Source organism: Canis aureus, chromosome 1 (genome assembly GCF_053574225.1).
Source record: "Canis aureus isolate CA01 chromosome 1, VMU_Caureus_v.1.0, whole genome shotgun sequence".
NCBI lineage: Eukaryota > Metazoa > Chordata > Mammalia > Carnivora > Canidae > Canis > Canis aureus.
Genome location: NC_135611.1, coordinates 41,061,571 through 41,088,252, shown reverse-complemented (window position 1 = coordinate 41,088,252; position 26,682 = coordinate 41,061,571). Strand labels below are relative to the sequence as shown.

Below are 26,682 nucleotides of genomic sequence, written 5' to 3'. Positions count from 1 at the left end.
ACCCTACAGACTCTTTATCTTTCCTGACTGGCTTTCATAAAAGACAATCATAGTTTTTCTGGGAGAGGCTCTTGTTTAAAGATGGGTGGTTTATTTGATTTGTATGTTCAAAGAAGGCAGCTAAGGAGCATATTTAAAACAATTTAAATTTTAAATTTTAAATAATCCTTTTAAATTGTGTGTGTGTCAATTTAAAAGGACTATTTAGGGATGCCTGGGTGGTTTAGCAGTTGAGCACCTCTCTTTGGCTCAGGGCATGATCCTGGAGTCCCGGGATCGAGTCCCACATCAGGCTCCACGCAGGGAGCTCCATGCAGGGCTCCCTCTGCCTGTGTCTCTGCCTCTCTCTCTGTGTGTGTCTCATGAATAAATAAGTAAAATCTTTAACAAAAATAAAATAAAAGGGCTATTTAAAACTTTTCGTGGACACATTGTACAGATAACCTAATAACATAGCTTTATATATTTGTGATGGTTCTCACATTCTGTTGCACAATATAAACTCACTCTTCTCACTCATCTAAATTTCTTAATCTCCCAAACATCTACATTTCTAAGATTAGCTCATCGAGTTTAAGAAATTATATAGATAGATAGATAGATAGATAGATAGATAGATAGATACAACTTAAGAGCACTAAAGATATAGAGATATTACAGAGGGAAACCCCCACAGTTCACTTCTGGAGAAGTGCAGAGGTAAGTGTGTCTAAGGGTCTTATCATTGGTCTGCAGATACTCTCAGTGTCTGCAGGAACACAGAATGCCCAGGAGCTGTGCCAGGCACTGGGCATACAGCGGTGTGCTCCGTAGACCTGGCCCCGTCCCCATCCCCATGTAGCGAGCCTTCACAGTTGCTAGCCATGGCTCCAGTAAACCCACAGCATGTCTTTGCCATCCCTGACTACTCAGTAATTAGATGGTAATTATGCAACATTTGGAAAAATAAGGGTAAAAAAGACTGGAAATGAGTGTATATCCCTGATCTTGTCTTCTGTCCAGCATAGGTCAGTATGCATATTGGAAAGGAAGAAAAATTTTAGAATGCTGAGAACTTGGCAACTTTGATAATTTGCCTTCCATAGGGATACAGAACATAAGCAGCTTCAGAATCTGGCTGGCTGACTCCCCATCCAGCCAAGGTTCCTTTTTACTGTGAGGAAGGAGGGTGACTGCCCACCGGACTAGCTGGCACCCAGCCCCTGCCCATTGCCGTTCTCTGAAGCAGTGATGGCAAGTAAGAAGAGCTGTCCCAGTCAGGAATCCAATGTAGCCCAGATTCCAGCAGGGCCACTGATTTATTGTAGCTACAAAGGAGAGCCAGACAGTTACTCAGAACATTTTTGAGGGGTGCCTGTCTGGCTCAGTTGGAAGAGTGTGCAACTCTTGATCTCGGGGTCATGGGTTTGAGCCCCACATCAAGAGTAGAGATTACTAAAAATTAAACTTTTAAAAAAGAAAACATTTTTGAGTACCTTGGCGTGCTAGACATGCAGCAGGGCCATTGGAAACATGGCATCAGCTCCAGCCACTCACTCTCTGTAGAGGACCGTTGAGCCCAGAGGGCTGTCCTTCTGGGATCAAGAGCTCATCTTGGCAGGAATTGAGTCCAGTACTGATTCTTGGAGGAAAGAACCCTGCCATCCCTACAGAAGTTGGAAAAAGATTGCTTCTGGGAGGGAGAAAGGGATATCAGTGCAGGTACAAGCCAATGGCTAACACTGCACCAGCCTGGCATTTGCCTGGTTTATTGACTCAGGCCAATTTTCCAGGGCTCCAAATGTAAATTGGCAGTTGTACATTTTTGGCCTTTCTCCAAGATGATAATAAAATGTATTTGAAGTGGCAGAAAGTTATGTGAATCACTTTTGATTACTGAAAGTCCACTTGGATATAGGTCTTATGTATGTAACTTTATACAGAAGATAAAAAGAATGGTTGTGTCATTAACTAGTATCTGGACTCACTCTCTGGCTAGATTGGAATAACATACTATGAATTAAAGTAATAAAACACCACATAGAGACAATTGAAAACCAGAAGTGGGGATAGAAAAGTGTTTCTCTCCCCTCTGTTACATATGGACCAGTCTTACTGTTTATAACCTAGCTGTAATGGTGGTAGCCAAGGGTGCATGTTGTGGGGGAACCAGACAAGCATGTACCCCTGCTTCTGTGATAATAATTTGGTTGAGCTTTGAATATAGAGGTTGCATGTTTTCAAACTTTGGGAAAGATAATCTATTCAAATGCCAAGCCAATAAACACTTCTAACATAATCTAGATTAGTGGTCTCCAAAGAGGATCTCCCAGACACAGACATTTTTAGGATGGAAAAGAAGACACCTGAGCTTATATTTTTAGTAATTTCTAATATTCTTTGAATTTTTAGTATATTTTATAACATGTTTAATATGTTACTGTACTAGTATGTGCATATTATTTATAGGTGGAGATGGATGTTTACCACACTATATGTATAGTATACCACACTATATGTATTGATCAGATGCACAGTCAAAAAGATTTAGAGACCACTAATCTAGAAGTAAATGGATAAGTTACAAATATCAGTCTATCTCCCAAACTACCAAGGAATGAGTAAAACTTTGAGATATTAGGATTTTCATGTCATGGACTTAAAAATGTAAGCAGTAGCTATATTCTGCTTGGTATTCGGGGTAACTCAGTTCCTCTTCCCTTTTTATCTGAGCTCCTTTCCTGGAAATGAAGCAAGTTCTCCTTTGTATGCCCAAATTCTCAGTCATAACTGAGACTCTCTACTTCGTCTCAGGAGCTTCTACCATCATTTCTTCTCTTCTTCCTCCTGGATCAAGATATTTTCAAACTGCCTTGTACCTAGAGAGACTCTTTTCCCAGGCCCTAATTTAACTGCTTTCCAATGGAATATGTATCCAAGATTTCATTTGGGCTTGTATACTATGCTCAACCATCTGTTTCAGTAGAACATCATCATCTACTGCTCTCCCATGTCCTGAGAGAATTGTCTAGTTCCTTCTGTCCCTGAAAAATTATAGAGCTCCATAAGAGCTACTTCAAGTCTGACACCTTTACTCTGCATTAAGCAGTGTCAAAGTCTCCCAGTTATTGTATAGCTGAGTCTGGTAAACTTGGCTTAATCCGGAGTGGGGGAATGCCTTTCAAGAAAATACATGTAGCTCCTATGAATTACACTGTAGATTAAAAACTCATAACAGCTCCAAAAGGGAGACAATTTCATTATTTGAAGAAAATAAATTCATACCAGCTAGTAGCTAAAGATTCTGTTTATTCTTTGTAGCACCAGGAGTGTATGGTAGTCAACAAATAGGGCTCAATAGTAGAAAGTTAATCTCAGTAAAAATTATTACTTAGGAAACAAGAATGTAAGACATAGCATTCTTGTAACATGTAGAAAATAGTTCTCTAATAAAACATGGCCAGCCAGCCAAGTGCTGTGCAGGGGTGTAAGAGTGTTAGGCAGCCTGTGGAGCTGACCAGAAGGAGATATTTAGGATTTTCATGTCATGGACTAAAAATGTGAGCAGTAGCTATATCCTGCTTTGTCTTCAGGGTAACCCAGTTCCCCTTCCCTTCTTCTCTGAGCTCCTTTCCTGGAACTGAAGCAACTTCTTTGAGCTAAAGAAAGAAATACAGAGTGAGATCCCTGGAGGAGCAAACCCAGGGCTGGCTGGAGAAGACTAGAGCTGCGGTTTCTCTGTTCCCACCTCTTAGGCAGTGTTGGCTTGGAGAATGGCCCTGAGACAAAGAGCCCATGGTGATGCCTCAGAATCAAGACCCAAGGTCAAGGAGACACCTTTAGCTTTCTAGGAACCTGTTGCTCCAGCTCACACTGTTGGGTCTTTCCCAATTATCCTCATCTCTATACCCCAAAGCATTTCATCCTACATTTAGTCTTTGTTAATCAAAACATGGTGAAGTGTTGACTTTCCCACACTCCTGTAACTTGAGACTGTTTATCAACAGGATGCTTGAGTGTTTGCTCCCGCTACCACTTCTTTTGTGACGATGGCTGTTGCATTGACATTACACTGGCTTGCGATGGAGTACGGCAGTGTCCTGATGGGTCTGATGAAGCTTTCTGTCAAAACTGTGAGTCTGCTGCATGATCTTTTCAGGCAAGGAGGGAGAAGGGGTGTTTGTATTCTCAAAATAAAATACAAACTCAGTATTGCTCTCTTTCTACCAGTTTCAGGTATAACTTCATCTGAATAAGCTATGCCTTAAATTAAATAAGCATTTAATTTGAGTCTCTAATCTCAGTTATAAACATAAGACTTTTTATATTGCTTACATTTTTTTGAAAATTGCTTTCAGTTTTCCAAGAGATTCTTCCCTAAAAATGCTTTGTAGGATACAGTTTTTAAAAAAATTAAAATGAGGGACCCCTAGGTTGCTCAGTGGTTGAGCGTCTGCCTTCGGCTCAAGTTGTGATCCTGGTGTTCTGGGATCAAGTCCCGTTCCCCCCCCCTTCCCTACATCAGGCTCCCAGCAGGGAGCCTGCTTCTCCCTCTGACTATGTCTCTGCCTCTCACTCTGTGTCTCTCATGAATAAGTAAATAAAATCTTTTAAAAATAAATTAAAAATTAAATTAAAAAAACAAAATGAGTTAAGATTCTGTTTTGATAAGTTTTTAAGAAAATTTGTGACATTGTAGGGTGTGGCTAAGTCAGGACTATAAACCGATCTTACAATATCGTCTACATACAACAAAAGGCCACTGCAAGAAAGGAAAAAAGTTTCAGGAAGTGTTAATGAAGGTGTTGGTTTGAAGAAGGATGGAGAATCTCAAAACCTTGGGTTTAAGCTTTGTTTTTGTCGATTTATATGTGACATTTAGAAAGTCAAGTATTGGGAGAAGAGAAAACAGTTTACTCATTTGGAGAGAAGTTTTTTATGGGGCTCTGACATGTCTTAGATGGTTATTATTTCCAAATATCCATGACTGTAAGTCTACTGCAGGGATCCCTGGGTGGCACAGCGGTTTAGCGCCTGCCTTTGGCCCAGGGCGCAATCCTGGAGACCCGGGATTGAATCCCACGTCGGGCTCCCGGTGCATGGAACCTGCTTCTCCATCTGCCTATATCTCTGCCTCTCTCTCTCTCTCTCTGTGACTATCATAAATAAATAAAAATTAAAAAAAAATAAATCTGCAAATTTAATGTTGTTGTTTTTAAGATTTATTTATTTATTTATTTATTTATTTATTTGAAAGGGAGAGCAGAAGAGAAAGCTGGGGGAGGGGCAGAGGAAGAGAATCCTCAAGCAGACTCCCCACTGAGCTCAGAGTCTGACATGGGTTCAATCCCAGGACCCTGAGATCATGACCTGAGCTGAAATCAAGGGTCAGCTATTTAACTGACTTAGCCACCCAGGAACCCCTTCAAATTTAGTGGTTTTAATTACAGTTTAGAAAAGAAACCCAACAACTAACAGCAGCTTTTCCATGGTCCAGTGAGCCTTGACCAGAAGACGGTGACCCACACAGCAACTGTCCAGCCTAGAACCACAGGACCAAGCAAAGATGCAGCAGGAGGTTTCTTCTTGGAAAAGTCTCAGAAAGTCACTGTTCAAAACCAGCCACCAGCTGGTTTCTCAAACGCAGAGAAGAGGAATCATTCCACGTTTTGGGGACCAGAGAGTCAAACTGATCCTATGATGCCAGGTAAGGCCTTGAGTGGGTACTCCACAAACAGCCTCATTGTCTACAGGGACCCTTGGCTTCAAAATTCAGGTTGTATTTGAAGAGTGTTAAGGAAATACAAGAAAGAAGAGAGTTAAAATGAAGAATTTGGCCTAAAAGGAAAAAAAAAATCTGACATTTGCCCTGATTATTTATAGTAAGAAACACCTAATAAATACATTCATACATACTCCAGAGATACCAGTACATTTATTAGTAAGTAAGTTAGAATTAGGAAATTTCAACACCTGTATTAAGGAAATAAATGCCCTAAGTGTTAAATTTTAGGTTACTTTGGGGAACCCTGGATGGCTCAGCGGTTTAGTGCCTGCCTTTGGCCCAGGGTGTGATCCTGGAGTCCCAGGATCAAGTCCCACATCAGGCTCCCTGAATGGAGCCTGCTTCTCCCTCTGCCTGTGCCTCTAAATTTTTTTAGGTTATTTTGAGATGAAGCAGCATAACCCCTATGTATTCATATACATCCTCTTCACACTAAGCAAGTAAATGTGAAGAAAATATATGTCACATGGAAATGGTTGTATGTGCCATAATTTAGTGTTATGCTCCCAATTTAACTAAATCTGATTTTTGTTTTTTTCTAGTAAGGCTAATAAGAAATTTAAATCCATTTACACTGCTGAAGCATTAACATTCTATCATCTTCAATTTATTTTTGCCCATTTTTAAAAAAGATTTTATTTTATTTTATTTTATTTTATTTTATTTTTTAAGATTTTTTAAATTTATTCACAGAGACACAGATTGAGAGAGGTGGAGACACAGGCAGAGGGAGAAGCAGGCTCCTTCCGGGAGCCAGATGTGCGTACTTGATCCAGGGACCCAGAGACCATGCTCTGAGCCAGAAGCAGGCACTCAAACACCAAGCCACCCATGCGTCACTAATTTTGTGCATTTGTATTTGTTGATGTATTTGTATTTGTTGTCATGTCATCAACAAATACAAAACAAATACAGAATATCACATTTCTGTATGCTTTTGTAAATGTCTTTTCAGTGCTTGGACTCTGACTACATTATATGGAAACAATCTATCACTATTTTCATACCTTCTTGATGAAAATTTTTTGTTCATTGCAGAAAATTCAAATAATATAAAAGGAAAATGACTTAAAACATCACCCTTTACTGAAAATAACTTTTAATATTTTGGCATATTTCTTTCCAATCTTTTGTTTATCTACTGTTTAGATTTTAAGAGCCTATATACAGATGCATCCACAAAATATTCAGTGAAGGGCTTTTCGTTCAGACAGTTTAGATGTAGGTGCTTTCAGACACTGACTTAGGTCTCCTCTGTTAGCACTGCCACTTGATGGGCAAGGCAGTCAGTCCCTCTAAGCCTTGGGATCTGTTTCAGTCTGTTTTCTCCAAAGGGGAGGGATGAATGGAGAAGAGAGCCACCTGAGGCCAGATTCAGGGGAGACCAGGTGTTCTGGGCAGGAGTGCAGAAGAGATGGAGAACCAGTGGACAGGACAGTGTTCCCGGAGGCCAGGACAGATGGGCTCTCACTGTGTCTCTGTGGTAGAGAGGCTCACAAGAGCGAGGATGGATTAGCTGAAGGCAGAGTGGAGACCAAAGCCGCGTCTAGTCTTGGCTCTGGCTTTAGAACCTAAAGCAAGCTGCTTCGTACTCTGTAACTATTTCCTCACCAGTTGGTAAGGGATTTCAATCAGACGACCTGTAAGCCCCATGTAGCCCTGAGGGTGCTTCAGGGATGACCATAGCCTGAGGTTCACACACTCCTCCGCCTGCTCTTATGCATCCAAAAGACTGGTCTCTCCATGATCCTGGTGCAGGCTCCGGGGCAGTGAGAACTCCGCTCAGAATTCCTTTGAAAATAATGCACCACCACTTGATGGGAGCTGGCACTCAAATTAAAATGCATTTCCAATCTCTGCTTTGTCCTTTTTGATAATAAACCTCTGACTTTGGCTATAAAGATAAAAGGAATAGAGTTTCACAGGTGCAGAGATTAAATGTCCTGTTATTATTTATAATATATATATATATGTGTATGTTCTTTTTCCTCATTAATACATATTTACTTTAGAAAATTTGAAAAATATAAAGAAAAAATTAAAACCATCTAGCAAAACTCATCATTAATATTTTGTTGCATTTTTTTCTGGTCACTTTTATTTATACACATACATACACATATTTATTCCCTTTTTTTAGAGAATATACAGTGTTATGTTTTTAGGTGTACAATATAATTACTTAACAATTCTACACATTACTCAGTGCTCATCATGGTAAGTGCATTCTCAATCCCCTTCACCTATTTCATCCGTCCCCCACCTATCTCCCATCTGGCAACCACCAGTTTGTTCTCTGTATTTAAGAGCCCATTTTTTATTTCTTTTTTTTTATAAAGAATTAATTAATTAATTAACTTCAGAGAGAGCACACAAGCAGGGGGAGCAGCAGAGGGAGAAGCAGACTTCCCATTGAGGAAGGAACCCAATGCAGAACTCGATCCCAGGACTCTGGGATCATGACCTGAGCCGAAGGCAGATACTTAACTAATTGAGCCACCAAAGCGCCCCATTTGTTTTGTTTCTTAATTTCCACATATGAGGGAAATCTATGGTATTTATTTTTCTCTGTCCGACTTATTTCACTTAGGTCCATCCATGTTGTTGCAATGGCAAGGTTTCATTCTTTTTATGGTCAAGTAATATTACATTGTGTATATATGTATACCACACTTCTATCCATTCACCTATGGAGGGACATTTGGATTGCTTCCATATCATTGCTGCCGTAAATAATCCAGCTAAACAATGGGGCATGTGTATCTTTTTGAATTAGTGTTTTGTTTTCTTTGGGTAAATAGCTAATATTGGACTTATTGGATCATATGGTAATTCTATTTTTATTTTTTTGAGGAACCTCCATGTTGTTTTCCACAGTGACTTTACCATTATGGTTCTGATTTACATTTCCCCAGTGATTAGTGATATTGAGCATTTTTTCATGTGTCTGTTGGCCATTTGTATATCTTCTTTGGAAAAATGTCTATTCAGGTCTTCTGCCCATTTTAATTTTTTTATATTTTTAAGATTTTATTTATTTATTTGAGAGAGAGAGGGAGAACAGGGGGAGAGGTAGAGGGAGATGGACAAGCAGACTCTGTGCTAATCACAGAGCACGCGATCCCACAACCCTGAGATCATGACCTCAGCCGCAATCAAGAGTCAGTTAACAGACTGAGCCACACAGATGCCCCTTCTGCCCACTTCTAATCAGATTATTTGGTTTTTGGGTTTTTTTTGTGGGGTTTTTTACTGTTAGGTTTGCTAAGTTATTTATATATTTTGGATGTTAACCCATTACTGGATATATCATTTGCAAACATCTCTCCTCTTCAGTAGGTTGCCTTGTTTGTTTTGTTGATGTTGTTTTTTAATATTTTGTTTATTTATTCATGAGAGACACACAGAGAGAGGCAGAGATATAGGCAGAGGGAGAAGCAGGCTCCCTGCGGGGAGCCCGATACAGGACTCCATCCCAGGATCCCAGGATCACAACCTGAGCCAAAGGCAGATACTCAATCACTGAGCCAACGAGGTACCCTGACATTTATTCACTTTTAACAAAATTCACAACACATTATGTTTATGAAACTTCTTTTTCTCAGGAGTATATTCATATGTTATTACATATCCATCAAAAACAAGAACTTTTTAAAGAAACAAAGCAAAAAAGGAAATAACCAATTAAACAAAAAAATCCAGACTCACAAATACAGAGAACAAACTGATGGTTGCTGGAGGGGAAGGTGGGTAAAAAGAAAACAAAACACAATCTTTGGAAGTCCAGGGTGGAGAAGGTGGGAAGAGAAGGCCAATACTTTGAAATTGTTCAAAAGGGCCCTCACGGAGCACAATTTGTGTAGACAGCAAACACCCCTCCCTCCCCATCCCGAAGACTACCACACTCATGTTCCCAAGCCTCCAATTTCTTATGAGCTAAATTATGCTCCACCCAGCATAACATAAATAGATTTTAAAATGCACTACTCTTTGTGACCTATGCCTGGGTTTTTACAAGGATTATTAGCTAATATAGTAAATATGGACAAGTTAAATTTTCTGTTGCTTCTTTTCCCCACAGACATGTTGTGAAGATAAAAAAAAAACTCATTAAAGATATATTAAAGAGATACTATGATTAATACTGATAATGTAGTACAGAAAGGGATGAGGTGCAGTATTTTGCCTGTCACATTAGCAAGGTGAAAAAGTATAATAATTCATGTACAGAGTACAGAGAAACAAGACTCATGCACTTTTAGTGGGATTAAAATTAGTACAATCTTGGGGCGCCTGGCTGGCAGAGTCAGTGAAGCTACCTACCGACTCTTGGTTTTGGCTCAGGCCGTGATCCAGGGTCATGAGATCGAGCCCTGGACCTGGCTCCACAATCAACACAGAGTCTGCCTGAGACTTTCACTCCCTATATCCCCTCCTCCCCTGTATGCATGTGCTCTCTTCCTCCCTCTTTCTCTCTCTCAAATAAATTAATAAATCTTTTTAAAAAGTTAGTACAATCTTCTAGAGGGCAGTTGGAGGGCAGTTTCTGAAGCATTAAACCTGTATTGCCTTGATTCAGTTATCCCACAATTGGGAATTTAGTGCAAGCGTGTTACTAGGATAAGATCAAGGATTTGTTCAAATATTCAGTTTCACAGTGAATGCACACTCTGTCTACTCCGAGCCATCGGTCAGGACTGCACAGAGCCACAGTGGTGCCTATGCTGAGCACACAGTGGCTCAATGGCTGAATTGTTGCTAGATGTGCCTGTATCTGTAGGGCCTGTTCCCTGTGTGGTCAAGTCATTCATTAACAAGGCTATCCTCTTCTATCTGACCTAGTCAGAGGAAAGAAATCTGATTTCTAGCACTGCAGAGTGCTAGACAAGTGGTATATCCAAAGTCACATTGAATCCAGTTTTTTGAAACATGTCCAGCGTAGCAGGTCAACCAAATTCCCAGAGGATCCAGACTGAGGCATGGACGTGTGAGAATGCATGGATTCTGTATGGATACATGGGGCTCTGCCTGCATTTTCTCAGATTCCCCTGCTAACCGTGCCAAAGCCTCACCATTTAACTTCCCTCTGGCAGTAACTAGAGTGAGCAACTGTGACCTTTGCATTATTGTGGGAGGTGTTTTATCCAGAGGGCATAAAGGATATTCAAAAGGCTTTTTATATGTGCCCTGTATTTTTCATGGGTATTTCATCTTTTCATTATACTGTCTCTTTTCTTATTGAGAAAACACTCGGAAACCATAAAACATTTCTGGGAAGGTAGTTTGAATTTATTGAAGCCTGGTAAGCAGCATGGCTGAATAGCCTATTATGCTCCAATATGATGGCAGGAGTCAACTGTTCTCTCAAATGGATGGATCTTGTCCTAGTGCAATCCAGAACATTTCCTGAAGAGAGCTCCCTTTTCCCTACTTTGCAGCCGCACATTGTGGTATACCAGTGAATAGTGCCAAAGAACAATTCTGTTGTCTGTGTTTATTGGCAGGTGGTCACGGGGAGCCATAAAGCATTCTGGAAGGCAGGCCCTTATTGTAGCCACTTTTCCAGCTGATATTTCCACCTTCCTTCCAGAATGTACCTGCATGTTCTATGGTCAGTGAAAATGACATTAAAACAACTTCTGTCCAGCTTCCAGCTACTTCTGTAAATGCATAGCTATGCATGTATGCATAACACAATGGGTCCTTCAGAAAGAGGAAGCACAATTCCCTAAGAAATGAGTTATTTGCAGAAGCAAATGCCATCTTTGTCTTACTTGTTCTGACTTGCCACTCTGGTTAGAGCCTACAATAGGACATGTGGAAGTGAAGCATTTCTCTACGGTGTTCCATATGTTGGCGTCTGGGAAAACTGAATCCAACAGTCCAGGAAATGACAGTGAATTCCTCTCTGAAATGTGGAAAACAGGAATTCATATTTCAAGTCTCCTATGTGCACTGCCTTCTTCCTAATGCCTGATCTCTTCCACCTCCTATAGCACGGGCTTCTTCTCCCCAGCGAGTGAAAGCATTTAAGAAAATGCTCTTCAGCTGAAGATTCAGAATGAATTTGTTTAGTTTTTCACATGAACCCATCTCTAAGACAAGATCCCCTTTCTAAGTACAATTAACCTCTTTCTCTGTTGCATCCTTCATAGAGCTTTATCTCAGACTTCCTAAGGAAATATTTAAATTTGTGATTTTTGCCTAGGTATTTTGTTTTGCCTAGATATGAATAAATAAACACAGTATCAACTCTAAGTTCTTGGATTTGTGGCTCTGAGAGCAGTATGGTTCAGTAGAAAAGCTCCTGCGCTGGAGATCAGTCCTGGGTTCTAATTCCAGCACCAGCAGTTACTAGCTTCCACTTAATTAGCTGCTCTGAACTGCCTTTCCTTGCCTATGAGAGGATAATAGTATCTTCTCACAGTGTTGCTGCAAGGATTGCATGAGACATTGCATGTAAGTATAATCTGTGTCTCTCAGTGCTAGATGAATTCTTCCTGGAGCATTTGAGTGCAGTGGCATTCACTAGGAAACTTGGGTAAGAGAGCTACAAGCCCATAAAACAATTAATTCAAATGATGGCCCCAGTACTGAGTTCCTCTTCAAATTTAAGATGAACAATCTCTCATCTTCATTGGAAAGAGAGGCGGGGGGGTGGGGGTTGTTGTTTAGTTATTTTATATTTTTCCACTGGGCAAAAGGCAAGCTAGTTAATCCTCTGAAAAGAACTGGAGGTTGGTAAATTTTGGTGTTTTTATTCCTGGCTCATTATTTTTAAAAAGTAGGACATGAGTTCTCAGCCATGTGATCTTCCCACTTCCAGATTTCTTTTTTTTTAAGATTTTATTTATCTATCCACGAGAGACACAGAGAGAGAGAGAGGCAGAGACACAGGCAGAGGGAGAAGCAGGCTCCATACAGGGAGGCTGACATAGGACTCGATCCCAGGTCTCCAGGATCACACCCTGGGCCAAAGGCGGTGCTAAACTGCCAAGATACCCGGGCTGCCCCCACTTCCAGATTTTTTATTGGAGAGAGTACTTACTGAGTGCCTATCACTGTGCACTTCTTTGTTCTTTATAGCAACCTGGCAATGTGCAGAAATCATTAGCCACATTTTATGGATGAAGACACCGAGACATAGAGAGGTAGAGGCTTAGACTGGGTCATACAGCTAGTAAGTAATAAAGCCAGAATTTAACTGAGTCAAATACTAGCCCCAGGAGATGTCGGCTTTGGCAGCAAGCCTCACTTAGCTACAGAGACAGGAAACAGCTACAGTTCCCTTAAGACCTGCTTGTATGGTCTTTCTATTAGGGCGTTAGAAGCTCAGAAGAAAGAGATCTCTGAGTGCTGGAGAAATCAGGGTTGGCTGCTTATAGATCTGCATTATGACTTTCATGGGCCCTCCCAAAAAAAACCCAACCAAAATATTATGCTTTATGACTGTGTTGGTATAGAGATTAATATAACACAGGCCAGCTTCACTATTATATATGCATTATTATTATTACTATTTATTATTATTATCATATCCATTGTGTTCTTGTGATCCTAAGAGAAATCAAATGGAAATGTTTTTGTGGGTCCAGTGCCCATGGTGCCTGACAGACAGGTAGCCCTGCCTGTGATATGCACAGACATTCCACTGTGCACTGGAGAATGGGCAGAAAGAGTGTCTAATTGATTGGCTAACAAGGGTTCTAATTGACTGAGGGAGCAAATGGGTTTGTGAATGACAATTCCTGAAGGACGGGATCCTAGCTACCCGAAGTGAAGGGTATTTGCAGGGAATGGAAGGCAATATGGGGGACCTCAGAAGCCCTGCTGAGGCATCTGGACAGGTGGAGTCAAGAAGAAAGGAAACAGGGCAGCCCGGGTGGCTCAGCGGTTTAGCGCTGCCTTCAGCCCAGAGCCTGATCCTGGAGACCCGGGATCAAGTCCCACGTCGGGCTCCCTGCATGGAGCCTGCTTCTCCCTCTGCCTGTGTCTCAGTCTCTCTCTGTCTCTCTCTGTTCTCCCTCTGCCTGTGTCTCAGTCTCTCTCTGTCTCTCTCTGTTCTCCCTCTGCCTGTGTCTCAGTCTCTCTCTGTCTCTCATGAATAAATAAATAAAATCTTAAAAAAAAAAAAAAAGAAGGGAAACAGAATTTGGTCCTCAAAGCCAGTAGAAGAAGGATCACTACCCTCCATAATAAAGCTTTCACCATTCATGGCAAAATGAGAAAAATAAGAACAAAGTAGTCAGTTTTTTATAAGGCTAAATTTATTCAATTTAAAGAGCCATCCTCTTTACATAGTAAGCTCTTCATGTTTTGGGTTTACACATTACTTTATACTGAAGTGAAGGCAGTGGCCTTTGTAAATGTCTTTACTTGGCAAACTAAAAATTGACAACCCTGAATTGGCCCCCCAAATAATTTTGATTTTGAAATGATTAAAAATCATTTTGAATTTTTAATTGGTCCACACAACCCAAAGGGGTGGAAATCAGCTTGCCATGTGGAAGACAGCCCAGGTGTTCAATGGCCTTGTACTCCACCAGCCCCATGGCTTAAATTCAGTAGTCCCTGTCCCCTCTTCCTGGGACATGGATCTCCTCAGCTCCTTGGCATCCCCTTGTCCCTTTGTCCCTGAGCTGAGCAGCCCCCACACCTGGCAGCCCAGCCACAGTGACAGCTGTTCCCTGGCCAGCTGCCCCCATCACTCCCCACGGATCACCCTCTCCCCCTGGCTGCTCCTTTTTCCCTCCCCTCACGGTTCTGGGTGGGAGTCGGGGCTTCCACCTCTACAGTAGGGTGGACAGTAATAGCAATCAGTTTGAAAGGTAAGTCTGATTGTCTGGCCTACCAGAACTCGTTTACGCCTCACTCATGTCTCTCACTCCCTTTGGGCCAGGAGCTCATGGAGGACCACCTGAACTATGGGTGTATATGCAGGTGGCACTTGTGGGTCCTTTAGAGTAACCTGGCAGGCAGGGGAAGCAGAGAGCCACTGCTTCCTGGGCTGAGAGGAGCAAATGTGCAGCCGCCTCGTGGGCCTCCTGGCACTGATGTGCTGAGGGAGTGCAGTAAGGAGCTTCTGCAGACACAGCCACCCAGGCAGAGGCTCTTTCTGTGAGTTAAAGGGACCAGAAACCTAAGGCTGTGGCCCTGAGGACAGAGAAGAGGGGCCACTGTCAGGGGTGCTTCAGAGGGTATCCTGGATGCAGTCTGGTCTGTGCTGCCCGGCAACTGGTGGCTGGGGGGTGGAGGGCTGAGGAGCATGAAGGATGCCTTCAAGGAATAAATGGATTCGCGGCCCCTGCTCTTTAACAGCTACATCACTGCTACAGTCCAGGCCGTTTAAGTGTGGCCTTCTGGCGCTAATCAGTTCCTACAGTAACTTCACAATTTTCTATTATCCTGTTGATTTTTGTGATCCTTTGTAAACCCAGGCAAATCACTTAGTTCCAATTACAAAGAGTTTTATAAATACCTTCTTTCAGTAGCCTTATTTCAGTTTCAGGCATTATGAATGTATCTGTTGATGACATATGAGTAAAGAAGCTTTAAAGTTTTATTCTGTTTCTCAGTAAAATTACTGATGTAGGCTCATGATTTCCAATTTATTGTCATTGAGAAGTTTATATTATCTCACAATCTCCCCTGACATCACACCACAGCATGAGGGCAACTCCACTAGTTCATTAATCATTATATTGTCCTTGTAATAAGCATGCAAGTGTTGTAAATCCCTAGATAGGAGATGATCCAGTGATACAATCATGGCTCATCAGACCTGGGAATAAAAGTCCTAAGATTTGGAACACCTGGGTGGCTCAGTGGTTGAGCGTCTGCCTTCCACTCAGGGCGTGATCCCGGGGTCCTGGGGTCAAGTCCCATATGGGGCTCCCCACAGGGAGCCTGCTTCTCCCTCTGCCTGTGTCTCTGCCTCTCTCTGTGTCTCATGAATAAATAAATAAAATATTAAAAAACAAAAAGTCCTAAGATTTGATCTTTCTTATTCTTCATTCTCAATAGTATAGTATAACTAAATAGAGTAAATAATTAACTACACATCATTACATCACAACTGCTGGGTTCCACTAGCAAGCAGTTAGACATATCTGAGTTTAAATCCCAGCCCTGGGGCTCCTGGATGGCTCAGCTGGTTAAGATTCTCTCTCTTCCTCTCCCTCTGCCCCTCCTTGCACTCACTTGCACACTCACTCTCTATCTTTCATAAATAAATAAATACATATATACATACATACAAATAAATAAATCTTAGCTCTGTGCCCCAGTTACTACTAAAAAGAACCTGGGCAAGTGCCAAGCTTCTCTGACTGAACCAGAAAACATGAAGCAATGAATACCTGCCAACCTGGGTTGAGGTGAGAAAGTCAAATAGCATGTCTGAGTGCCTTATGTATGCTAGCTCTGTTCAGTTTTTAAAGAAAGACCTTTGTGGACTGCTCCTGCTTTACATGGTATGAAGACCAGAGATTATCCTTGACTTTTCCAGCCAGGTGTCTCCTTCCTTCTCCAGTGTGCGGGTAGGGGTTTTGTTACCGTGTACCTGTTCCCCTCTCTCTGCTGGCAGTTTTGCTCTTGCCCCATACTTTGCATTACTAAACTGGTCACATTAGCTAGCTAGGTTAGTAACAAACACAGGCCTCTGTTTACTAGAGAAATAAATTCTGTAAGTCCTTTACATCCATCGTAAAAAATAAATAAGACAGATTCCTGTATGTGTTCTATTTGTTTTTTGTAGATCGTGGCTCCTCGAGGAAGAACAGAAAAGAGGAAAATTATATTTTTGAGTCAAAGAGCGATCGAGGAGGAGGGGAACACCCAGCCCCAGAAACAGGTAAAATGTGTAACTTGGAAATTCATTGCAGAGTATAAACATTTGCAGAACCACATTCCCTCTAGTTGAAGTTACTGATGCAGCTGCAGGAGCACATGACAAGATATGTGGGTCAGAAGAACTGTTGTATTCTCACCTCCGCTATCATGCTGCATCTTTGGGCTCTTAAACCAGTACCCTCACATCTTTGGACCTTAGCTTTCTCTTTTATAAGTTGATTGGACTAGATTATCACTATATTCCCTCCCAGGTGTAACATCCTACGGGAAGAGTAATACTCATTTAAGAACATAGGCTCTAGAATCTGATGCAAACCCTTGCTCCACCACTAAACTCCATGACCTGGGGCAGAAGATATTATCTCTCTGGATCCCAGTCTCCTCATTAGTAAGACGGAAATAACAACTATCACTGCCTCAGAGTTGTTAGGATAAATGGGACAATGAATATAAGCTATTGAGCACACTGTATGGCTCATACAATGAGCCAAATAAATAATGGCTTATTATGCTTGAGATAGTTATGATTCAATAGTAAAAATCTTAGAGTACCTAGTTCTCTCTAGCTACTCTAGTGATAAAGACCAAGACAATAAGAACAAGGAAAGAGTGTTGGAGGTCGAGGGAATATATAATGAGTACAAGAATACCATAATTCCATAATTTTGGTGGTTTTTAACTAGAAAGAAAACACTTTCAACATAGTTTTGTAGAAAGGTAGTTTTTAGTCCTAAATCCCACAAACTAATTAGTAAAGGAAGATTTAGGAGGACAAAATATGATTCTTAAATTATAGATCTGAACATGGAGAAGACTTTCTTTTTACTCTAGAGTGTTCTTTTTATAATCTGGCAATGTTGAAATGTAATTGTTAACCAATAGATGGCCAGAACCACCCAGACGTCAAGTACCTAGATGCTGCTGTTTCTGCTGGCTCCTGGACTTACCCCTGTCCCCAGATATTTGAATAAAAAGGGCCCTGTCCCCCATGGACACGTAAAAGGAAACAAGGCCTGCTCTGCCCCCGTGCCTGGTTATATGCAGAGAGCCTCGTTCTAACTGCCCACTGCTCGTTCCAGTTGTTATGTATTACGAATATTACTCCCACTCATGCGAACAAAATATCCAATTCATCTCCTTTGCTGGTTCCTGAGAAAATTATATCATGATGTGTTTTATAAGGGGTTAGAAAATTTTAAATCTCAAGTTACCAAAGCTAAAGACAATGAAGAAACCATGCCAAACGAGTATTGAAAAATCTAGAATAATTTGCAGTATTCTAGCAAGCTTATTATGTGAGATTTCCTTTTCCTTGCATTCAAATCGTTAAACAGGAATCCATTTGACAGTATAGCCACATCCTATTTGACTATCTGACTTGACAAAGAAGATTCCCCAAGATTATATGTCTGCTTTGTTGTTACTAGAGCTGCATCTGCACCCCAGACTTGGAATTGGGATCTTCAGCATAGCCCCCTGCTCCCTCCACCCCATCCCCACCCCTGAGGCTTAAGCACTGGTGCCCATCTTTACACAGATCACACTCATTTAGAAGGGCAGCCTCTAGTCCTCTCCCTGCTCTGAATGAGCAAAGTTATCTTCCTCAGCTTCTCATCCCCAAAGGTGAACACCCATCTGTTTGCACCCACACCATTTCCTTACCTGCAGTACTAGAGGGAGGAGTGACTCCCCCTGACCTTGATATAGCCCCTAATCTCCTCAGGTACATTTCCCCATCATTTAGGAAGTCTCCTGTTTCTAATCCGTGTCTCTACTGGCTCATTCCCCCAACAGCAGCAGACAATTTAGATCTCTCCCAACACATAAAACCAAAATAGCATCCCTCAATGTTCAGGCTCCCTGTAAGTGAATTTCTGATTGCTAAGTCCATTGGTCTCTCTGGGCTTCACCCCACTTGACCTCATCTTAGCATTTGGTTCAGTCAAGGACTTCCTTGAAGTCTCTTCCCTGTGCTTCCAAGACTCCCTTCCTCCCTTGGCTGTCCTGCAACTCTTTGGATCCATCTCTTTCTGTTCTACTAGTTGTCTTTTGTCTGCGTTCTTACATATTGGTGTTTCCTGGGGCCTCACTCCTGACCTTCCTTCTTCTCCCTTTCTCTCTGGCAATTTCATCCACTTGGTGGCTGCAGCCACTACCTTGAAGCTAAAGACTCTCTTATATATATAGGCCCAAATAATCCAGAAATCTATGGAGTGCCTGGGTGGCTCAGTCAGTTAAGCATCTGACTCTTGGTGTCGGCTCAGGTCATGATCTCAGGATTGTGATATCAGGCTCGGCACTCAGCGAGGAGTCTGCTTGAGATTCTCTCTCTCTCCCTCTCTACCTCCTACAATGGGTATGTGTGCTCTCTCTCCTTCTCTCTCTCAAATAAGTAAATCTTAAAAAAAAAAAAAAATCCAGAAACCTAAAGAAAATTATACCTGGATCAAGTATAGGCATCTCAATCTGAAAATGTCAGAACATAAACTAATCTCCCCACCCACCCCAAATGAGCTCCATCATACATTTAAACCACTTGAACAAAAATCGTATGAACTGGACATATGAACCATTCCTTTTATATCTGCACTTCATATATCATAGTAACTATCATAGTAACTGTAATAGTAACTGTAATAGTTAAGTGCATTTTTTTATTTAAATGTTTGTCTACCCAGACCTGAAGTCATTAAAAGTAAAATCTCCTTTCTCTTTTGGAGAAGTACTGTATAGTGGTGGTTCTGGGGCTGTACTGCCTGGGGGCTTGTCCTAGCTCCACCACTGATGTTACAAACTTAGACAAATAACTTAATTCTTTTTTTTTTTAATGTTTATTTATTTATGATAGTCACACACACAGAGAGAGAGAGAGGCAGAGACATAGGCAGAGGGAGAAGCAGGCTTCATGCACCAGGAGCCCCACGTGGGCCCTGGGCCAAAGGCAGGCACTAAACCACTGCGCCACCCAGGGATCCCTAACTTAATTCTTGATGTCTTACTTCCTTCATTTGCAAAATGGTTATAATAATAGTAGCAACTCATATGGTAATTGTGAGAATTAAATGATTTACACCATAAAGCGCTTAGAAGAGTGGCAGGCACCTAGGCGTCCAACTCTTGATTTCAGCTCAGGTCATAATCTCAGGGTTGTGAGATGGCGCCCTGTGTCTGGCTCTGCATTGAACGTGGAGCCTTCTTAAGACTCTCTCTCTTCCTCTGCCCCCATCCCCGCCCCACCGGCATCTCTCTCTCAAATCAATCAATCAGTCAATCAATCAATCTTTTTTTAAAGTCATTCTTGGGGCATGTGGGTGACTCAGTTTGTTAAGTGTCTGCCTTCAGCTCAGTTCATAACCTCAGGGTCCTGGGATCAAGCCCCATATCGGGCTCCCTGTTCACTGGGGAGTCTGCTTCTCCTCTCTCTCTGTCCCTCCTCCCTGCTTATGTTCTCTCTCTCTCTCAAATAAATTTATTTTTTTTAAAGATTTATTTATTTATTTATGATAGAGAGAGAGAGAGGCAGAGACACAGGAGGAGGGAGAAGCAGGCTCCATGCCGGGAGCCCGACATGGGACTTGATCCCGGGACCCAGGATCACGCCCTGGGCCAAAGGCAGGCGCCAAACCGCTGAGCCACCCAGGGATCCCCTCTCTCTCAAATAAATTTTAAAAATCTTATTAAACAGGGGATCCCTGGGTGGCTCAGCAGTTTAGAGCCTGCCTTCGGCCCAGGGCATGATCCTGGAGACCTGGGATTGAGTGCTGCATTGGGCTCCCTGCATGGAGCCTGCTTCTCCCTCTGCCTGTGTCTCGGCCTCTCTGTGTGTATCTCTTGTGAATAAATAAAATCTTTAAAAAAAAATCTTATTAAACATTGTTATTCTTGTTTTTTTTTTAAGATTTTATTTATTTATTCATGAGAGACATAGAGAGGCAGAGACACAGGCAGAGGGAGAAGCAGGCTCCCTGCGGGGAGTCCGATAGGGGACTTGAACCCAGGACCCCAGGACCATGACTCAAGCCAAAAACTCAAGACGCTCAACCACTGAGCCACCCAGATGCCCCCAAAATTGCTATTCTTAAATAAATGAAGTCATTCTTTAAACAACCAAAGCACCTGGAGCAGTGCACTCTGTAGCATTGGCTTACTGTCCTTGGTTACCAGCACTGAGCTCAGTGCCAGGCACAGGGCTCTTACTGAATGCTGGATGAGTGAAGAAAGGAGTGAGATGAAAGGTCATTGAATCAGCTGATGCGATGGGCATTTTTGCTCCTCTAATTCCACGAGTTGGCAAGACCCCTGCAGCTAAAAATAGCTCCACCCTATCGTCTCCCAGGCTTGGGACTCCAGAGTACATCAGACTAAGAATAGAGCCTGCTGAGCTTGATAAGGAAGACCGGGGCACAGCCCTGTCCCCACCAGACTCCTGCTGGCCTCTCACCACCGCTTCTTACTTCTCGCCTGGGTGTCTAGGACCCACCCCCCAGGAGAAACCCTGTGAAGGAGGACTTGAGAGATTCTTCAAGTACCCTTAGCCAGAATTACACCAGCATATTTTGAAGTTAGCTCTCAACAGTGGTTCTTACTGGCTGAGAGTAGGATCTCTGGATTAAGAAAGAAAATAAATTTCTTGAAGCCCTAACCAGTACAAGAAATTAGGAGTTAGTCCATAATATTTTGAGAGACTGATCATGTGTGGATCCGCAAATGTAATCTCTGACTATGATGAAAAACTCCCCTCTGGCCACCGTGTCCTCACAGCTGTCTATTCACAGACTGGGTGTGCGGGCGAGCTACCTTTGTACTCACTGAGGCCACCGCATTTCGTAGGAACCTGGTACAGAATCTGGTTTGAAAGAAGTGTGGTTTGAGAACTACACCTGCCATTTACAAACTATGTGCTCTTACACCAATTACTTAATCTCTGTGTAAAATGGTGACAGTACCAGTACCTGTTTGAGTTGTTCAGATTAAGTAAAACAGTACATGCAAAGTGCTAATGATACAGTCACTTGTAGCTATTATTGCCACTATTCACTGACCTGCCCTGTTCATTTCTAACCGTTTCACAGGTGCAGTGCTACCCCTGGCCCTGGGTTTGGCCATCACGGCTCTGCTGCTTCTCATGGTTGCTTGCCGACTACGCCTGGTGAAACAGAAACTTAAAAAAGCTCGTCCCATCACATCTGAGGAATCCGACTACCTCATAAATGGGATGTATCTGTAATAAGTATCATTTAAATAGCTGGGGGTGAGGATGTTTTACTTATAATTTATACATATATTGGTTTGGATATTTATAACCTCTTTGATTTGAACTGGGCTAAGAAAAATCCTGAAACCCCAGAAAATTCTGCAAGCCCTCAACCTTTGTTTTTATTTATTATAGAAAGATTTTCTTTGGGGAGTATATGAAATGTTTTGAAATTTAGAGAGGAATCCATGTGAGTAAAGACTCTAATTCTGACTTATGTGAACTGTCCCTGAAAATAGCAATTTGCAGTTAGCCAAGGCAGAAAATTCAGAATCTCAAGGGAAGGCCTTTGGATGGCAATGTTAACCCTTTACTTTTCAGAAGCCAGCCATTGGCCTCTGGGAACCCTGGGCCACTTTACACACAGCTTTCTCTTATTCTGAGGCCTTCTTATTCCTCATATTAAGCTTCAAGTGCTTTTCTCTTCTCCCCTTCAAAGCCTGTTTCTGAGAATGGATCTCAAGTGAATTTATACCTTCAGTGAAATGCTCCCCATGGCAGGAATATCTAATTGTAACCCTTGTGAACACGTCAAGGAGGCATCAGGGTGGGTGAGTGTGAGCTTATCCAGTGCCTCTGACATCATGTCGTTTGGGTGGCTGCCCCCTTAGACCTGACTTTGGGAGAAAACACTCAGACTTTGGATTACAAATAGCTGTAACGTCGTCCTGGAGGGAGATAGGAAATGATGGTGGCAGCAGAGGTGGCAGGTCAAACATTTTAACACAAACTTAGCTGAGGGCAAAGTACTTTCTTAATCTACTCAACACTGCTTGATGGTCCAGAACACAGCAGCTTTATTTATATAGTCACTGGTCTTCAGCATTAGTCTGTGTTGATGGAAGAGAAAGATGCATTCAAATTGAAAAGCAGAGCACTGAGTGGATTTCTAGGTGCAGCGTTTGTAAAAATGTCACGTTTAAGGATCACCAGGTTCTTTCATCCAATGGAATAGGCCAGTTTTCTCCATTATTTGTTTAATGCTATAAAATGTTATAATGTACAATCAGCTAATGCCAGGCTTATGTATTCCCAGAGCATAAAGCAGTCTTGCACAAATTCACCCTTACAGAAAACTGGCATCAAGCTTAGTATCTTTCTCCTTTTAATCAATTTGTAGGATTTTTTTTCTTTTTTTCTTTTTTTTTTTTTTTAATTTTTTCATGATAGGCACACAGTGAGAGAGAGAGAGAGGCAGAGACACAGGCAGAGGGAGAAGCAGGCTCCATGCACCGGGAGCCCGACGTGGGACTCGATCCCGGACCTCCAGGATCGCGCCCTGGGCCAAAGGCAGGCGCCAAACCGCTGCGCCACCCAGGGATCCCAATTTGTAGGATTTTAAAGGCAAATTATTCCCAGCATCACTTAATGCCAGGATTAAACACACCCTAGTAATCATTCTCCTGAGAGCAATCTAGAGTGTGCCTGTCTACACTGACATATTACTAAGATAGTATGGCTTTTTATCCAAAGTGGCAAATCTTCTAAAATACTTGAAAACACTGTAGAACACTTTATATTCAGACTGAATGTGAGGTAAGTTGTTCCTTTTAGCAAAGGGCTTAATTTGGGTCAGAAATATAACAGAATACATGAATAAACAAAGTTAGTTCTAGAAAAATAAAGAAATTGGTTACTTTTATTTCCTGAGGGGTCCAAGCATTTTGTTGAATGATTAGAATTGAGCAAAGACTTAAAGTTCTCCTCAAGAGCAAATTAGAAAAATGACTGTGTGAATGAACTTAGGATATCTGTACTCTCTGTGTGACGCTGTGCAGTTTGCTTTTCTAGAGAAGGGTGTCACCTATAGCCATACCCAATAAAATAAAAACTGATGAGGCATGCATCTTTCGGCACATCTTTTTATACATGAAGAAATTAAACGCGGTTTAGTATTGCTATGGTGTTGAGATACTTGAGAAAAGATGTCCATATCCAAGTGTACAAAATCCCTTTAATAAATTGTATTTTCTTCTTATGCCTTCTTAAATAACCGTTTCATCATCATAATAAGTTGCTGTTATTTACTGAGCTGATGCTATAGCACCTGGATCTAATCATATCAACCTTATTTTGCAAATGGAAAAAATAAGAATTAAAGAAGGAGATGAGGGTGACTGGGTGACAGGCACTAAGGAGGGCACTTGATGGGATGAGCACTGGATGTTATACTATATGTTGGCAAGTTGAATTTATTTTAAAAAAATTAGAGAATCAAGGTCCACAAAATAGTTATATTGTTATATGGACTGCATGAGACTGTCTAAGTCACTTTACCTGTGTCTGATTGGAGGAGTTCTGCATCTAAGATAATTTATAAATAATTTTAAAGGGAAGCTTGTCCACAATTTACTGCTCAAACGTGTTATGTCTCATGTGTCTTTTGCTGGGAAAAGGCCCACAGATGCTACCTTTCAGAAAACACATGGCTTCTTTGCTCTAATTCTCAGTACAAGTAGACAACAGCTAGTCTCCATCCCTCCCCAAGCATTTGGATGTTTCCTGTTGCTGGAGGGTCAGATTTGTTCTCTTCCACGGGAAAATGACAGAACATCTTCATCTTTCTCCTCCTGCTTTTTCATAATCTTTGACTTGGTGATTTGGCTCCACCATTCACTTTCATGCTCACCAACCCTCCTCAGCCACTGATGGCTGTTTCATGTTGTTCTTTACTATATTTTCCCACAACCCAAACGCAGAGATGCAATTTCTATCTGTTCTTTGGTTTGGGGGTTTAAGGCAGACCTTGCTGATGAATTCACTGGATGTTTCAAGCATAAACGTACTACAGCGTGGTGTGGTCTGGGGCACAGGCACCATCTGATCCTCCTGCGCTCTGCCTACGTTGCAGCAATGAGACCATGTATCGTAAGCATCTGAGCCTGAGATTGTCATTTGGGGTCTCTGTTATGTTGTCCCCAATTTCATGTTTGGGGATTGCACTACTTTGTTCCTATCAGAGTGACTCCCAATTACTTGTTTTCTTTTCTGGACTCCAGGTTTTCTGCAACTGTTGGTGTTAAAACTGAATGACAAATTCTTTTTTTTTTTTTGAATGACAATTTCTAATGAAAAACTGCCCACGCCAAATAGAGAGGGAAAAGCTTAGCTTGCAGTTTGCTGTTCACAAATGTTCTTAACTCCTTGGCTTTTTAAGCAATTGGGTGGCTTTTTCTTGGAGACTGGCCCCATTTTTTCTCAGCTCTCTGGTCCTGTGCAATTCTAGAATCCTAAATAAAGTGCATACACCGTGGCTACTTGAACAGCAAACACAGGGAGGGTTTTGATTAAATATAAAACCACCAAGGATGAAAATAAGGTTAGGCCCATTGAAGCTGAGTGTGTCCAGAGATGAACTGCTTAGAACCGAGCCTCCATTTGTTTCACTTGGGTCTCTCTGTGTCTTCTTTCCTACTCATTTTAATTCTTCCACCTCAGTTCTGAGTCTTGTATGTGACTTAGCACGCTGTAAATTGGAAAGAGATCAGCTTTCAATATCATTCAACTTAAAGATCATTTCAAAACTTAGGAAACGTTTCAAAACACACTTTTTAAATTTTTTTAAGTTTTATTTAAGTAATCTTGACCGACCACCCAATATGGGGCTCGATCTCACAACCCCAAGACCAAAAGTCACGTGCTCTCCTGACTGAGCCATCCAGGTGCCCTCAAAACACATTTTAAGATGGTCTTAACTTTTACCAAAAAGCTTAGGAAAAATTATACTAAGTATATGAACTTAGAAAAAGATTTATTTTCATTCATCATATGACTGAAGACCCCAAATTCCAAATAAAAAGCTATGTTCTCTTACAGTTTCACAGATGAAAACGAAGACTTAGAAAAATCTCTAAATGTGTAGTCTATAGATGTGTGTATAGAACAAAGAAATCAGAACCTTGAGGGTGGGGGGGACGGGGTAACTGGGTGATGGGCACTAAAGAGGGCACATGATAGATGAGCACTGGGTGTTAATTCTGTATGTTGGCAAATTGAATCAATAAAATATTTAAAAGATAGTTAATTTAAATAAATCAGAACCATGAACTGTGCAATCTGAGATGGTGCCTTCAATGCTGTTTGCTGCTGAGGAGCAATAGTCTGACTCTCCTTAACACCTCCACTTGTAACTAACTTCTGGCTGGCTTGATCAAACTCTGTTCCCTACAAGCTAATCACATAAAGGTGCCAAGATCCTAAAGAATGGCAGGTCTTTTTCTCCAGAAAATAGCCTTTTTTATAAATGATTTACAACTGACACAGTTAACATGGAAATTCTGCAGGCTCTTTTATCTATCATGTAACTTCTTAGCAAAATCCTAACAGGATCATGACCAGAAAACCTAAATAAACAGCCCCAGCAAAAAAAAAGAAAAATTACTTCACTCGATGTGATCCTTTGTGTGTGTGTGTGTGTGGCGGGGGGTGTCACAGTGATGTGTCTGGGGTGTGGGAATTCCAATATAAATGTCCTCAGCTGTCCCAGGCCCCTGGGTTGCTGCTCTCTCATATTTAAGATGTCTTCGGTGTTGCAATCACCTGCCCTTTGGACAAGAGAAGTATTCTTGTGATGCTCATCCGATTAGGACACTCCGAGAGTAAGAATGAGTTCTTCAGCTCCAGCCTTCCTCGAATGTCCTCTCAGGTCAGGCAAGGAAGGGACGGGACAGGAAGAGGGAGGAAGAGCAGAAGAAGGGGATTCCCTGCCTCAAGATGCATCCATGGAAACTAAAAGTCAGGGGTTTTCTCTTCCACCAAGCAAGGGTGCGCTTCATGGAGCCCTGGCTCACACAACACAAAGGTCAAGTCCAAA

General features: G+C 41.7%; 1 protein-coding gene across 3 annotated transcripts in view; it reads left to right on the top strand.

Moving 5' to 3' along the window:
• LRP11 (LDL receptor related protein 11) overlaps positions 1-25,924 on the top strand; it is a 49,605-nt gene extending 23,681 nt beyond the window's left edge. The window contains exons 4-7 of one of the 3 annotated variants that reach the window (XM_077896529.1): positions 3,987-4,112; positions 5,477-5,686; positions 16,521-16,616; positions 21,688-25,924. In XM_077896529.1, the coding sequence (XP_077752655.1) occupies positions 3,987-4,112; positions 5,477-5,686; positions 16,521-16,616; positions 21,688-21,842 (587 nt within the window). In that variant the 3' untranslated portion in view covers positions 21,843-25,924. Of the gene's footprint in view, positions 1-3,986; positions 4,113-5,476; positions 5,687-11,268; positions 14,903-16,520; positions 16,617-21,687 lie in introns of those variants that run through there. The other 2 variants (XM_077896538.1, XM_077896548.1) reach the window with 2 other exon arrangements.
• Positions 25,925-26,682: the final 758 nt, after the last annotated feature.